At 40.1% G+C, this 12,470-nt stretch overlaps 1 protein-coding gene across 2 annotated transcripts; it reads left to right on the forward strand.

The window, feature by feature from the left end:
• The first annotated feature begins 198 nt into the window (after window positions 1-198).
• Window positions 199-11,409, forward strand: map2k7 (mitogen-activated protein kinase kinase 7). 2 transcript variants are annotated; one of them, XM_085912733.1, is made up of 12 exons: window positions 199-360; window positions 1,454-1,501; window positions 3,297-3,438; window positions 3,816-3,882; window positions 3,952-4,065; window positions 4,336-4,455; window positions 4,532-4,639; window positions 4,810-4,989; window positions 5,104-5,184; window positions 5,359-5,501; window positions 5,581-5,626; window positions 5,704-11,409. In XM_085912733.1, the coding sequence occupies exons 1-12, from the start codon at window positions 237-239 to the stop codon at window positions 5,848-5,850; spliced, it is 1,320 nt and encodes a 439-aa protein (XP_085768859.1). In that variant the 5' UTR covers window positions 199-236; the 3' UTR covers window positions 5,851-11,409. The 2 variants fall into 2 exon arrangements, with proteins under 2 accessions (XP_085768859.1, XP_085768860.1); XM_085912734.1 differs by lacking the exon at window positions 1,454-1,501.
• Window positions 11,410-12,470: the final 1,061 nt, after the last annotated feature.

Here is a 12,470-nt window from a genome sequence, read left to right on the forward strand (position 1 = left end):
GTAATAATGGAATTACATGTGTATTTAACAAAGCTAAAAACCTTCTCAAATAAAAGCCCTGCTAGCTTAATGCTAATACAAATTAGACATTCCCCTGTTGCAAAGACCCGTCTAACTCCATCGGTACCTGTCTTTTTGCATAGCCTTTACTAACAGGTGCATGTTTACAGTCTTGTTCGAATCTGCCATAGAGGGCAGTATCGAGCTCTGCTTCATGGGAAGCTCAATTTTTCAAGATGTCGTCGCTGGAACAGAGGCTTTCGCGGATCGAGGAGAAACTAAAGCAGGAAAACGAAGAGGCTCGGCGGAGTATGGACCTCAAGATTGACATGAGTCCGCATAGATCCCACGCACGACCAAGTGAGTGTCCACAGGAGATGCCCGGGCTGTCCACAAAAGGGCCAGAATAACTATGTTGAGGAGGAAAAAGCTCGAAAGAGGCGGAGGGTGGAAGTGAAGGAGAGGGGCGCTGTTATGTTCCCCCGTTAGCCACTGCGTGCTAACCAGCTAGCTACATAAACAAACACCGACGCACGTACTACGCAATGTCGTCTCACGCTTTTGCGCTTGTTTCACGTTGGAAACGAGTCCCAGTGGGTGTGTAAATTGATATGTGAAAGTCCGAGTCGCTGTCATGAAGTAATTAGCCGATAGTCACCTCGAGAATGTGTTGAGCTACTGTGCTGTCAAACATGCTAAGCTAACGTGCTAGCAGACTGAGCGATAGTCAGCGGCAGGCCCGACATAAACCATCAAATGTTGTCTTTTTTTGTTGTTTCGTGGAGTTGAGTCTGTTTATGGTGTGTTTTTCCACACCGCCGGTGTTTCGTGGTGATTAACCCTGGCGCAAAATGCAATTTTACTGCCATTTTTCATCCTTGACGAGACAGCGGCTAACAGATTTTAAACTCACGAAATAAACCAGTTACATCTCTGTAATACCATAAAAGACAATTTACCTTTAGCATATCTTTCATTGAGTTTTGTCTGTTGTGTAAATCTGATTTAAAATTCTTGGTGAATACACAAGCAAGTTAAGATAGTAATTTGATTGTAGAGTCATAAATACATAATACTTCAGTCTTCTTTTTCCTCTATAAAACCATGTTTTCTCAATTTTCCTTCCTCTTACAATGTATTTGTGAATGTCTTCTTCCATATGGTCTGCCATTGTATCTTTGTTTCTGAAGGGATTGCATATCTAAAGAAAACAAGAAAATGTTCTGTGCCTTACCATGTAGTTGTTCTAAAATATTTGGAATTTACCCCCTTGCCAAATAGTCAAAGATGTAGGACTCTGTTTATTATTACAAGCAGTGTTTTAATGTTCTTTATTTGCTGCTGTATTTGTCTTATGTGAAAACACGTGTTGTATGAGAGGGAATGTGTGTGTGAGTAGTTGCAGTGTAGTAATGTGCGTGTGTGTGTGTTGTATTTTCTTTCCTCCATCTAGTCATCGTGATCCAGCTCAGTCCTGCTCCAGCTCCTTCCCAACGTGCAGGTATCATTCAATCCATCGCTCTCTCTGCCACGCACAACAACCTGCCACCTCACCCGTCTTGTACGCCATGCCAGCCATTTCTGACCACTCCGGTTTCCCTTTCATTCTTTTTCACATTGCCTCATCACCTCATCTGAGTACAGTCTCGCTTGCTCTCTTTCGACTTCTTGGTACTACATGGTGCCACTGAAAAGGCTTTCCAGCGGTCCTTCAACTTGTGTTTTTTCTGTCTAATTTGGAAAAAGAAATCCTTATAGGGGATGTAATTGAATTTATCTTTTTTTTTAGGCATATATCGTTAAAGGATATGCCTTATTCACAGTTGTAAAAAGTTCATGTATTCAGAGACGTGTTGAATTGTCTTTTCTTGGACAGCTACATACAATTAATACAAAGTCATTTGACAAAAATTTGTCATATATTTTTATAGATTTTTCAAGTTCTGGTTACACAAAGGTAATCCAAAATTAACCTTTGTTGCATTTGGGCCCAAAATTAGGATGATTTCAGAGAGCGCAATGTGCTATTTTTTAATTTTAGACAGACACCATAAATGATTATTAGGTTTGGCAACTCAATTGCTAGATATTTTTAGTCTATGATTCATAAATCATCTCCGCTATCCACCCCCCCCCCCCCTTGGCCCATTGACACCTCCCCCTCAAATCACACCCTCTTTCCATCTCATCTCCTCTTGTCTGTGCGTCAGTGAGTGGCAGGACAGCGTTTGGCGTGTGTGTGTGAGTGAGAGAGAGAGATATGCGGCTGTCCGACAATTAACCTCAAATTTTGCTGGAGGCGGAGGATCGCACAGTGCATGCAGCTTTTCTGCACGGCGCATTTTGTTGTTTTGTTTTTTTGGGGGGGGGTGTAGTGTTTGTGTTTTGACACAGTGTCTAATTCCGCATCCCTGGAGTGCGGTGAACACTCGTCTTCCTCTCTCGTGTTTGTTTGCCTGTAACTGAAAGTCCTCTAACTTCCAGCTGCGCTATGGCTCCCATGTTCCTCCTCACCCGCAGGGGGCGGCACCTGCAACCTTGTGTCTTGGTTTGCATCTTCTCTCTTCTGGCCTGTCTAGTCTATGCCAGCAAAATTGGAGCCAGCCAAATTGGAGATGCACTTTTACTAACCCCTTTTCCCTCCCCTCACTAAGCGGTTTTTCCCTCAACAGGCTCCAGGATATGAACACCCACTGCTTCTTGGGCATGGAAGAAGCCATCGCTACCAAAGAAAATTGCTATTACAGCTATAAAGCGATCCTGAACTAACCGCAAAACTCAGACATAAAGATGGCATTTTTAGAATTGGCAGAAACGCAAGTAAAAGCATAAATGGATCATATAAAAATAGTGAACTATTTTTTTCCCAATCTAAGTTTCACTTATAATTTCTCAATATACATCAGCGATAATGCCAAAATGTTTATTTAATCTTTTCAGCAAACCAGGCTGGGCTGAAACTGAAACACAGTAGTTCCTGTTTTATTCTTATTGTTTCAAATTTACACCATCTCAAACTGTGCTGCCATCTACTGGTCGGCAGTAAAATCACACCAAACATAAACAGGAGTTATTGAACAAAATTATTAACTTTCCCCCATAAAAATCTACTGAAGAGCGAGACCGCGATCTTGGGTCCCGCAACAGAGGGTGTATTTCTGTATAATATTTATATTCTCACCTGTGGAATGAAGCACAATGGCAGCTTGGAATCGCTATCAGTGAACCAAAAGTTTTTCAGTGCTGTTGGACATGCAATGCACTCACTATTAGTGATCATTTCTCTCCCGCACCAGCCCTTCAGCTGCCTCTAGCCAACGATGCAGGAAGCCGTTCATCATCTTCAGAGAGTTCACCTCAGCACCACCACCCTTGTCGCCCCAGACACATGCTCAACCTCCCCACCCCACAGTATGGCCTACAGAAAAGTCTAGAGAAGTATGTGAGATCAAAAATGTACACTCTTGACTGGCGCCCAACCGATACACATTTTTTTTTCTATATTTGGCAGTATTAAATTCCGATACGCAGTTAATAAGCTGAGAGGGAAATGGGCTTGTGTAGTGATTTTTGTTTTTCCTGGGTGAGTTGAATCTCATTATCTTTATTATGTTGTATTGTGTAAGCTGATAAGAAAACAAAAACAATTAGGGAAAAATCGGAAGATTTTATTTTGCCACTTTGTTTTTGCAACTGCTAACATTTCCCTATTAATCGGTCGGGCTCAACTTGCATAATCCCACGATGCATCGACACTTGCGACTCTTCCCTTGCATTAATGTGCTAACATTGTATTTTTGTTTCTGTCCCCACAGTGCAGAGATTGACCAGAAATTGCAAGAAATCATGAAACAAACGGGTTATCTAAAAATTGATGGACAGGTGAGATGACTTGATCTTGGTTCAACAATACATTAAATTCAATGCTGGTTTGCATCTGTCATTCTCCAGAGGTATCCAGCTGAGGTGACTGATTTGATCAATGAGGGGGAGATCGGCAGCGGGACCTGTGGGCAGGTCTTCAAAGTGCGATTCAAGAAGACCGGTCATGTCATTGCAGTTAAAGTAAGACCTCACTGTATTTCTACCTGCCCCCCCCAAATGCCTCCTTTGTTCCCTACAACTTGCAGTTCCCGTCTGACTTGTGCACAGTTTTATGAAGGTAACATAATTGGACTTTTTATTTTTTAGCAATGGAACATCCCTCAACAACAGATAACATTTCTAAATTGGCCTTTTTGGAATATTAATTGCCTTTCTTCTACACTATGATCGTTCTGTTGAATTGTCATCTTTCTATTATTAAATCCAATGTGTGTATGTGTGTCTCCTTAGCAAATGCGCCGAACAGGAAACAAGGACGAGAACAAGAGGATCCTGATGGACCTGGACGTGGTTCTGAAAAGTCACGACTGCCCTTATATCATTCAGTGCTACGGTGCCATAGTTACCAATGTGGGTGTCCTCTAAATACAAAAGTAATAAAACATCGACGACATGAATACAATTTCATACGGGCTTGTCCTTCCAGACCGATGTATTTATTGCCATGGAGCTGATGGGAACGTGTGCTGAGAAGCTCAAGAAGAGAATCCAAGGCCCCATCCCAGAACAAATCTTAGGAAAGATGACTGTTGCGGTAAGCGAGCCATCTCAGTTGAGCAACAATTACTTAAGTGACTCCAGTAACTGGCAAAAATCGCTGCCTGTTTAATAATGCAAAATCACTTTTTTATCTGATTAGCTGCAAGAAATTACATTACTGCCTTCATTTTGTGATTTCATCATCCCTTTGTGTTTGTGCTCCAGATAGTGAAAGCCTTGCTGTATTTGAAAGAGAAACATGGCGTCATCCACCGTGACGTTAAACCCTCCAACATTCTCCTGGACGCAAAAGGTCAGATCAAACTCTGCGACTTTGGCATCAGCGGACGCCTCGTCGACTCGAAGGCAAAGACCCGCAGCGCTGGCTGCGCTGCGTACATGGCGGTAAGTGGTCACAAATCACCTTTTAAAAAATAAAGAAATGTGTTAACTTAATCAAACTATCTAGCAGAAAGTTTGTTCAGACACTTTGTTTAATATTTATATTTATCCTTGCAGCCCGAGAGAATAGACCCTCCCGATCCCACCAAACCCGACTACGATATCCGAGCGGACGTGTGGAGCCTTGGCATCTCTCTGGTCAGAACAAAATTCCTTAAGTCGCACTTTTATCTAGATTTGCTGTAACCTTTCTTTTTTGACAACTGAGTTAAATGTGTAAACAGCTTGTCACAGATGGAACTTTAGAAAAATGAAAGTCACCTGATTTGTGAAATGACTCGCTGACTATCGATACCAACTGGTGTGCACTAGGTGGAGTTGGCAACCGGGCAGTTTCCTTACAAGAACTGCAAGACAGACTTTGAGGTCTTGACCAAAGTGCTGCAGGAAGACCCCCCTCTGCTGCCTCTCAGCATGGGATTCTCTCTCGACTTCCAGTCCTTCGTCAAAGATTGGTGAGCTGCGCAAAGGCAAAATAAACACTCCTAAAGTTCATACAAAATATTGACAGGAATTCTTGTTGCTTTTCCACAGCCTCACTAAGGATCACAGAAAACGGCCAAAATACCACCAGTTGCTGGTAAGACTCGAACAATCTACATTTTGGCGACAGCAAGTGACATAACGGCCGAAATCAATCTTTCGACCTCTTCGCAGGAGCACAGCTTCATCCGACGTTACGAGGTGCTGGAGGTGGACGTGGCAGGTTGGTTCCAGACGGTGATGGATCGCACCGAGTCTCCACGCAGCAGTCAGTGTTACAGCCATCAGCACCAGCTCCACTGCTCGCTCTTTAGCAGGTAGCCCCGCAGACCCCCTTCGCCCCCCGCTGTTATCTCAGCTGTCCTCTCCAATGTAGTCTAGCCTCAGCCTCAAGACGCTAAGCCTAGCCTTAGACTCTGTTCACCGGAGAAGCCCTCAACGAGCAAAACGACGACGGCGGCAGATTTTATTTTTGGGGGGGGGGGGATGGATTGGATTGCATGTTCAATCTGGACAGGCAGACATGGGAGGGAGGTGCGCGCTGTAGTTAGTTAGCTTCATTTGTGCGCAGCTACCATTGTTATCATCGCACTCATAAATGTGTTGTCACTTTTTTAGTTGGCGCTTAGCAGCGGGTGTCATCCGAGCTACTGTCGCTTGTACAGTATCCGCATATAAACACGGTCACGAGCGGTCGCAATAAATTTGAACACTGGAGGAAACTGCATTTATTTCACTAGTTCAATTAAAAAAAAAAGACTTATACTCGTGTATAGATTCACTATACACAGAAGTATGTAAGATTTTTATTGTTTTTATACGCAATTTGGATGATTACATCCTACTGTACAGTTGATGGAAAAACATTTGAATTTTGCAAACAATTGAATATTTCTTAATATTGGAATGAACTGATTTGGTACTTGATTTGGTGTTTAATTACTCAATCTTGATTTTTTTTTTTTTCAGTTGAACTACTGAAATCAAATCTACTTGACACACTAACACAGATCATCATTTCTAATACCAACCGATCAGTTTTCGCATGAACGAGCTCGAATCTTTGTATCGGCGACACATTTGGAAGCGAAAACTCTGGGAAAAGAAATTAGTGTCATGTTCTAACCTTTTTTAATTGTTGGTCTTTAATGAGTTTAGCTGAATGGAGAGGAGATGGAAGGAAACTGGTAGGTTTAAAAAGTCATACTGGTGGCTATCGCTTTTTCCGTGAGGAGACGCAGATGTTGGACTTGTACAAAGAAATAGAAAAGGAGGTGGATAGGTGTCGTCACCATCTTGCCGACTCCACTTTGCTTATCTACCTCGTCCTCTCTGTCTGCCTCTGCTGTTTAGTGTTTTCCAGACCAAAGGTGATTGCGGTTGAGAGGTGGAGGCCGAGAGACTCAAGACACCTTCGGGTGCGATAACAATATTTGCATTAGTATAATAATATATAATTAGATAATTTGTCACTTTTTTTGTGGATATGAAAACACTAAAATACAGCTAATTTTATTTTTTTAATTATTACCACACCATAGTTTAATCACTATTTTGTTGTAAATGTCTTCAAAATAAAAATAATTGTAGCCCAATTATAGCTAAAACGTGTTGGCATACAGAGAGCATTAATTTTATCATTCAAGCGTGTAGATTCAAAGCCTTACAATTAATTAATTATAATTAATTAGTAATATTTTAACCACAATTTGGTTGGTTTTTTTTAGAAGCATATTTTGCTCTAACCCCCAAATCGGTTGATTATTTACTTATTTTTTTTTGTCCATAAACTAAGTGTGATATCCTACTAAATTCTCGTGAGAATTATTTAGCATCAAACGTGAATGTTTTTCCACAATTAAGGCTCGTTGAATTAGTATAGCGAAGACTTGACTGACTAGGCACCAAAGCAAATCACAGAGAGACGCAGAAGTTATGAGTGGAAACGGTTAAGTGTTCGAAAGCCAGCGAGAGATGAGATGACCGGAAATGGAAGGAGAGGTAAAGTTGTTGAGAAAAGTTCAAGTAGAGTTTGAGACAAAGACAAAAGGAACTGAAGTATGTGCTTAAAAGAAAGAGGGACTGACGAGAAGACATCCGCCATTGTACAAAGCTTTCATGGCGTTACGCCAACTTTTTTTTTTTTTTTAGCCAGCGAGCTAGTTGATTTGTATTGTTCCATTGAAACGTATTTATTTACTGCTGCTACTATTTTTTTTTTTCATTATTTTTTTTTTTAATCGTGTTAATTGCTTTAGACGCTGCCGTCACTTCTTTTTCCCCAAAGGACAAAATACTGTTTTTGCCAAATACGTAAACTCCAATGCAAAAGACCGCACGTTGTTTTTTTTTTACCAAATACCGATTAGAAGAGCACGTTTTGAGGAAAGCGAAAAGCAAGTGAGAGTAAAGTACTAAATCCGTGACACTTCACATCACACAACTAATGCAAGTCATTACACCATAGGCGGATTAAGGGGGTGGCTGTCTGTCTGTCCAGATGCTTTAGGTCATGTCCATCCACCGCCAGCTTGACAACTGCACACCAAATGTGTCCACAACCCAACATTGTCAGTGTAACACTTGTTGTTATGAATTGCTCTCAGCTATTATACATATATATCTATTTATATACATATAAAAATAATATAATTGTGTGTTTGAGTGGCTATAGGGGGGTGCTGTGATGTAGCAGCCCCCCCTCCCCCCTTGCCCCTTTTATGTGCTCTGTTTTACTGTACAGAGGGAGACTGGCACATTATACAGTATCACACGACGAGGGGGGGTCGAGCAGAACGACTCGAGTCGACAAGTTTAGGATGTACGGGAAAAGTGGAGTGAAGCAAAAGGCTACCTCCTGGCTCGCATCCATACAATGACACCATGTGATCCAGCGGTGTCGTTCGGCTCGGCCCTTTGTCTACTCTGCAGAATATCCACTTGACTTTAAAGCCACGGTTTACGTCCACAGACCTGACACGTACAAACAAAAAAAAAAAGAATCATTCCGGTGCTCGGCATCCAGTCAGGAATGACCGGATGCGTGTGTGTCTCTCCCCCCAGTCTCCCACTGTCTAATTTAGTTTTGTTTATAAGCTGATGTGTGTACCGACACATGCTCTATGTGCTACTTGGATTGTAGAACAGGAGTGGGCCCAGTACGGACCCATGTGATTTAGTAGGACTCCTGGAGAACTTTGGAAAAGCTAGGAAAGCTCCTCCAACTCTGTTGTAGAGACACCAAATATTTAAAGTGATCCCACCCTGGCTTGATGTGTATATTAGCTCGCCGGCTTTGTATATAAACGGTGAAGCTAGCTGCTAGCGCCTACCTGAGCTGTGCCTTGGCGTCCAGCAGCTGTCTCTCTCTTTCTCTCTCTCACTCTCTTTCCTCCCTCCCTCCCTCTCTCTCTCTGTCCCTGTATTTATGTGTTTTAAATCCCATCTGTAAGTAAACCAAATATCATCGTCACTATGCAGTCATGCTAAACTATGTCGGCTTGCTACGAGCGGTACATTTTAAAGAGACTCCCTCCCTCCCTCCCTTCGAGTGCGACACACAGCAAGTTTTTAATGAGCAGACTACACATTTAAGGATTGTATCAGGGTGGGTAGGGATTTTTTTATTTTTATTTTTTTTCCTCGCTCGCTTTCTGTGGAGTTGGCTCAATGCTGTAAAACAGGGGTGGGGAACCTACAGACCGGCTATATACAGTGGGGGAGATATGGATTCGATCCCTTGATGAAATCTTAAGTTTGCTCACAAACAACTTGCATACACTTCCATAAATAATACACAAGTTGCATGTCGGAATGTGACAATTTGATTCATCCCGTCACCACATTGGTAATTGAAACACTCGCTCAAATCCTCCTTTGTCATCGAAATGAATGGAGTTGCCATTAATCCGTTCCACACTGTCCCAGGAAAAAAAAATGTGGGCAAATTTAAACATTTAGAAGGGGATCATGCAAGTATATTTTCTGGCAGGCCTTTCACGCAATTGTAAAAAAAATAGCAACAGGACTTGTAATTTCAACCTGATAATATGTAAAAAATTTGTTTATTCACTACATCAATGGAAAAAGGTTCCTCCCCCTGCCGCCAAGTCTCGCAAGTGCACGCCATTGTCAGAGTTGTAATTGTCGTCGTTTTGGTTCTTCCGTTATTGTTTAGGAGTTGGAGATGCACATTAATTATTGTTATTTTTTTGGGGGGGCAAGAATGTTGTATTATTTTTGACAAGCTCTCGCGTCAAGCTCTCAATCCCACTTCAAGATCCCTTTTATTTTCTTATTTTCACCTAGCTGTATGCGTGTCTACCAAAAGTCTGTATTGATGGTGATGATTATTATAATTTTTTTTTTTTTTTATATGATTATTGTTATTTCACGGTTCAGATGATTTATTGTTTTAAGATTATTTTATTATGAGTTTATGGATACTATTCAGGGCAAAATGACACCAAATTGAACAAATAGATCATAAATGCACCGTGGAACCTCCGAAGTTGAAGATGTGTGCATGGTAATAACCCAAAATCCAGAAATTGAACTTATAACAGTTACAGTAATAATTATTATCAATGACGTACACAAATGAAGTTTTATGGTATGAGTATTTTTGCTTTAGTTTTATTGTACAGCGGTTAACTTGTTTTTACGACTTATGACCATTAAGGATGTTAAACTGTTATTTAATGCATTACCTGTACAGTTAATGAGTGGATATTTTATTTGACATTATTTCCTACAAGAGGAAAAATGTTTTCCATTTGGAACAACTTTAAGGTCACCCAGCAATCACAACACCGATTCAACTTAGGAGGTTTCACTGGATGTTGGTCTCGAGCTGTAACTGATGTCCGCTTGATTGTAGCCGACACTTAAAACTTAACTCTAATAGTATTGTTACGATTTATTGTTGCGGATTGATCAGACATTTTGGTGACTTTATGACTCATTGGCCCAATATGGGTTATAAATTGTGTGCTGTTGCTTTCTTCCCGCTTCCACAAACACACTCTTGCCCTGCTTTTGAGTTATTGTTGTTTTATTGATTATTTTTGTATTCCTGGTTTGATGCTGTAGTAAGTGAACCGATTGGTCAAATACGAGAGCTTTTCTTTTGTTTTCCAAAAGCTGTCATGACTGATGTTGCACTTGTAATGGGTTTTTATTATAAGTATTGTTATTTTTTTTGTGTCTTGCATTGCAAACTGTCACCCTTATTTTTTTCATGTGTCACAACCGTTTTGTTTTGTTTTTATTTATCTGTGACACGGCAAGAGCAACATTCAACAATTTATTTTCTTCACTTATATATATTTATTATTGATGTGTCTTGATTTTTTATCTTTTTTTATTTCAAACTTGACTTGAGAAACGAGCAGTAAAAATGATATCATTATTATAATAAGAGACCGAAATGTCCCGAAATACAAACATTAAACTCTTCCATTTGATTATGTTTTATTTACAATGTACCCCAACAACAAACAAATTGTCACCATGTTTGGAATTTTGTCCAATTCCCCATTTTATTTTAATGGCTATTCCTTTCTTATGCCAAGTTTTTTGAAATTCAGATTTAATTTATGTTTGGCTTTAGTTTGAATTTAGCAGCTTGCACTGTAGAGACAAGAGTCCCCCCCTTCTTTTTTTATTGGCACCACAAAGATGCATGTATCAAGTCTCACAGCTTTACTGCCCCTCATTATTTTTATTTTCTTGCTGTATTTTGCCTCCCCTGTATCCCTTGGTCTCATTTCAAAAAAGAATAAATGCCATTATATTGTGAATTCCTCAGGATTCTTTTGACGAGAAAAACAACAATAAAACACCAAAAAATCAAATAAATAAATAAAAACAAAAATCTGATGTGTTGTCGTTTTTTTTTATTCTAGCCTTCACATTTAAAAACGTTTTGACAATGCAATTATGAATTCTGTGTTATAACAGTAGTTCGTTTTTAAAATCAAATTGTACACATTTTATTTTCACGCATGTAACGTCATTTTAATATTTTTCCTATTTTCTATTTATCTACCAGGTTAAAAAAAAACGTTTTTTTTATTTATTTGATTAATTTATTTATTTAAACAACAATTGTCTATGTAGGCTAATATAAAGTTATGATAACGCTTACCCAGAGAACCGGGTGTTTTGAAAACCATTTGTTGGCGTGACACTCATATTTTATGGGTACTTTCTACCTTGTTCACAAGAGGGGGCACTTTTCAAAACAAAAAGAAATCACTGCAGACAAACGTCACTTCGGGATAAATTCACCACGGTGTAAATCAATGATTGAAGTTCTTGATGGTAAGAAAGAAGAAGCTATTTGGATGGAGTTGATATTTACCAACTGCTTCTATCCTAGGAGACTGTAATTCTCAGGAACTTGAAGGTTACCTGAAGTACATGCTCCTCACAAATGGAAGATTACATAACACTCATTATATTACTTGTTTTCTTTTCTTATGTAGGTGTGCGGCATTGCATTGCTGCGTCTGCTTAAATCCGCTATACCAACCCAGATTGTCTGCATCATTTTCGTCTTGTAACACTGCACCCACATGCCATTGTGCCGCAAATCAGGAAATGCTATGCGAAGTGGCGCAACAACAAGAAAACTGTTGCCCTGCGGCTGCGTGAAATGTACTAACAGGATGACGGCTGACAGAATCCATTTGACATTTTGGCTTGCAAATGGCACCCGCATTTAATTTTGACTACCTCCTTCAATGAAACAAAAGGCATCAATTAAACTGGGAGTTTTAAAAATGCTAATTCATAAAGTGGAGGTCAAGTTCAATTTTGTTTCCAATAATATGTCCTATACGGCACCGCTAATTCAAACACTGTTGTATTCTGGAAATATGGATTAAGTTGCAAAATGCACCTTTTTTTTATGATGTCATAGAACATATTCCAAAGAA

Source organism: Syngnathus leptorhynchus, chromosome 5, assembly GCF_054491065.1.
Source record: "Syngnathus leptorhynchus isolate UIUO chromosome 5, UIUO_Slep, whole genome shotgun sequence".
In the NCBI taxonomy this organism is placed as follows: Eukaryota; Metazoa; Chordata; class Actinopteri; order Syngnathiformes; family Syngnathidae; genus Syngnathus; species Syngnathus leptorhynchus.

Coding starts and splice junctions, on each gene's coding strand:
- map2k7 (XM_085912733.1), top strand. CDS start 237: ATGTCGTCGCTGGAACAGAGGCTTTCGCGGATCGAGGAGAAACTAAAG. Junction 3,439..3,815: donor CTACAGAAAAGTCTAGAGAA/GTATGTGAGATC, acceptor CTGTCCCCACAG/TGCAGAGATTGACCAGAAAT. Junction 4,640..4,809: donor TAGGAAAGATGACTGTTGCG/GTAAGCGAGCCA, acceptor TTTGTGCTCCAG/ATAGTGAAAGCCTTGCTGTA.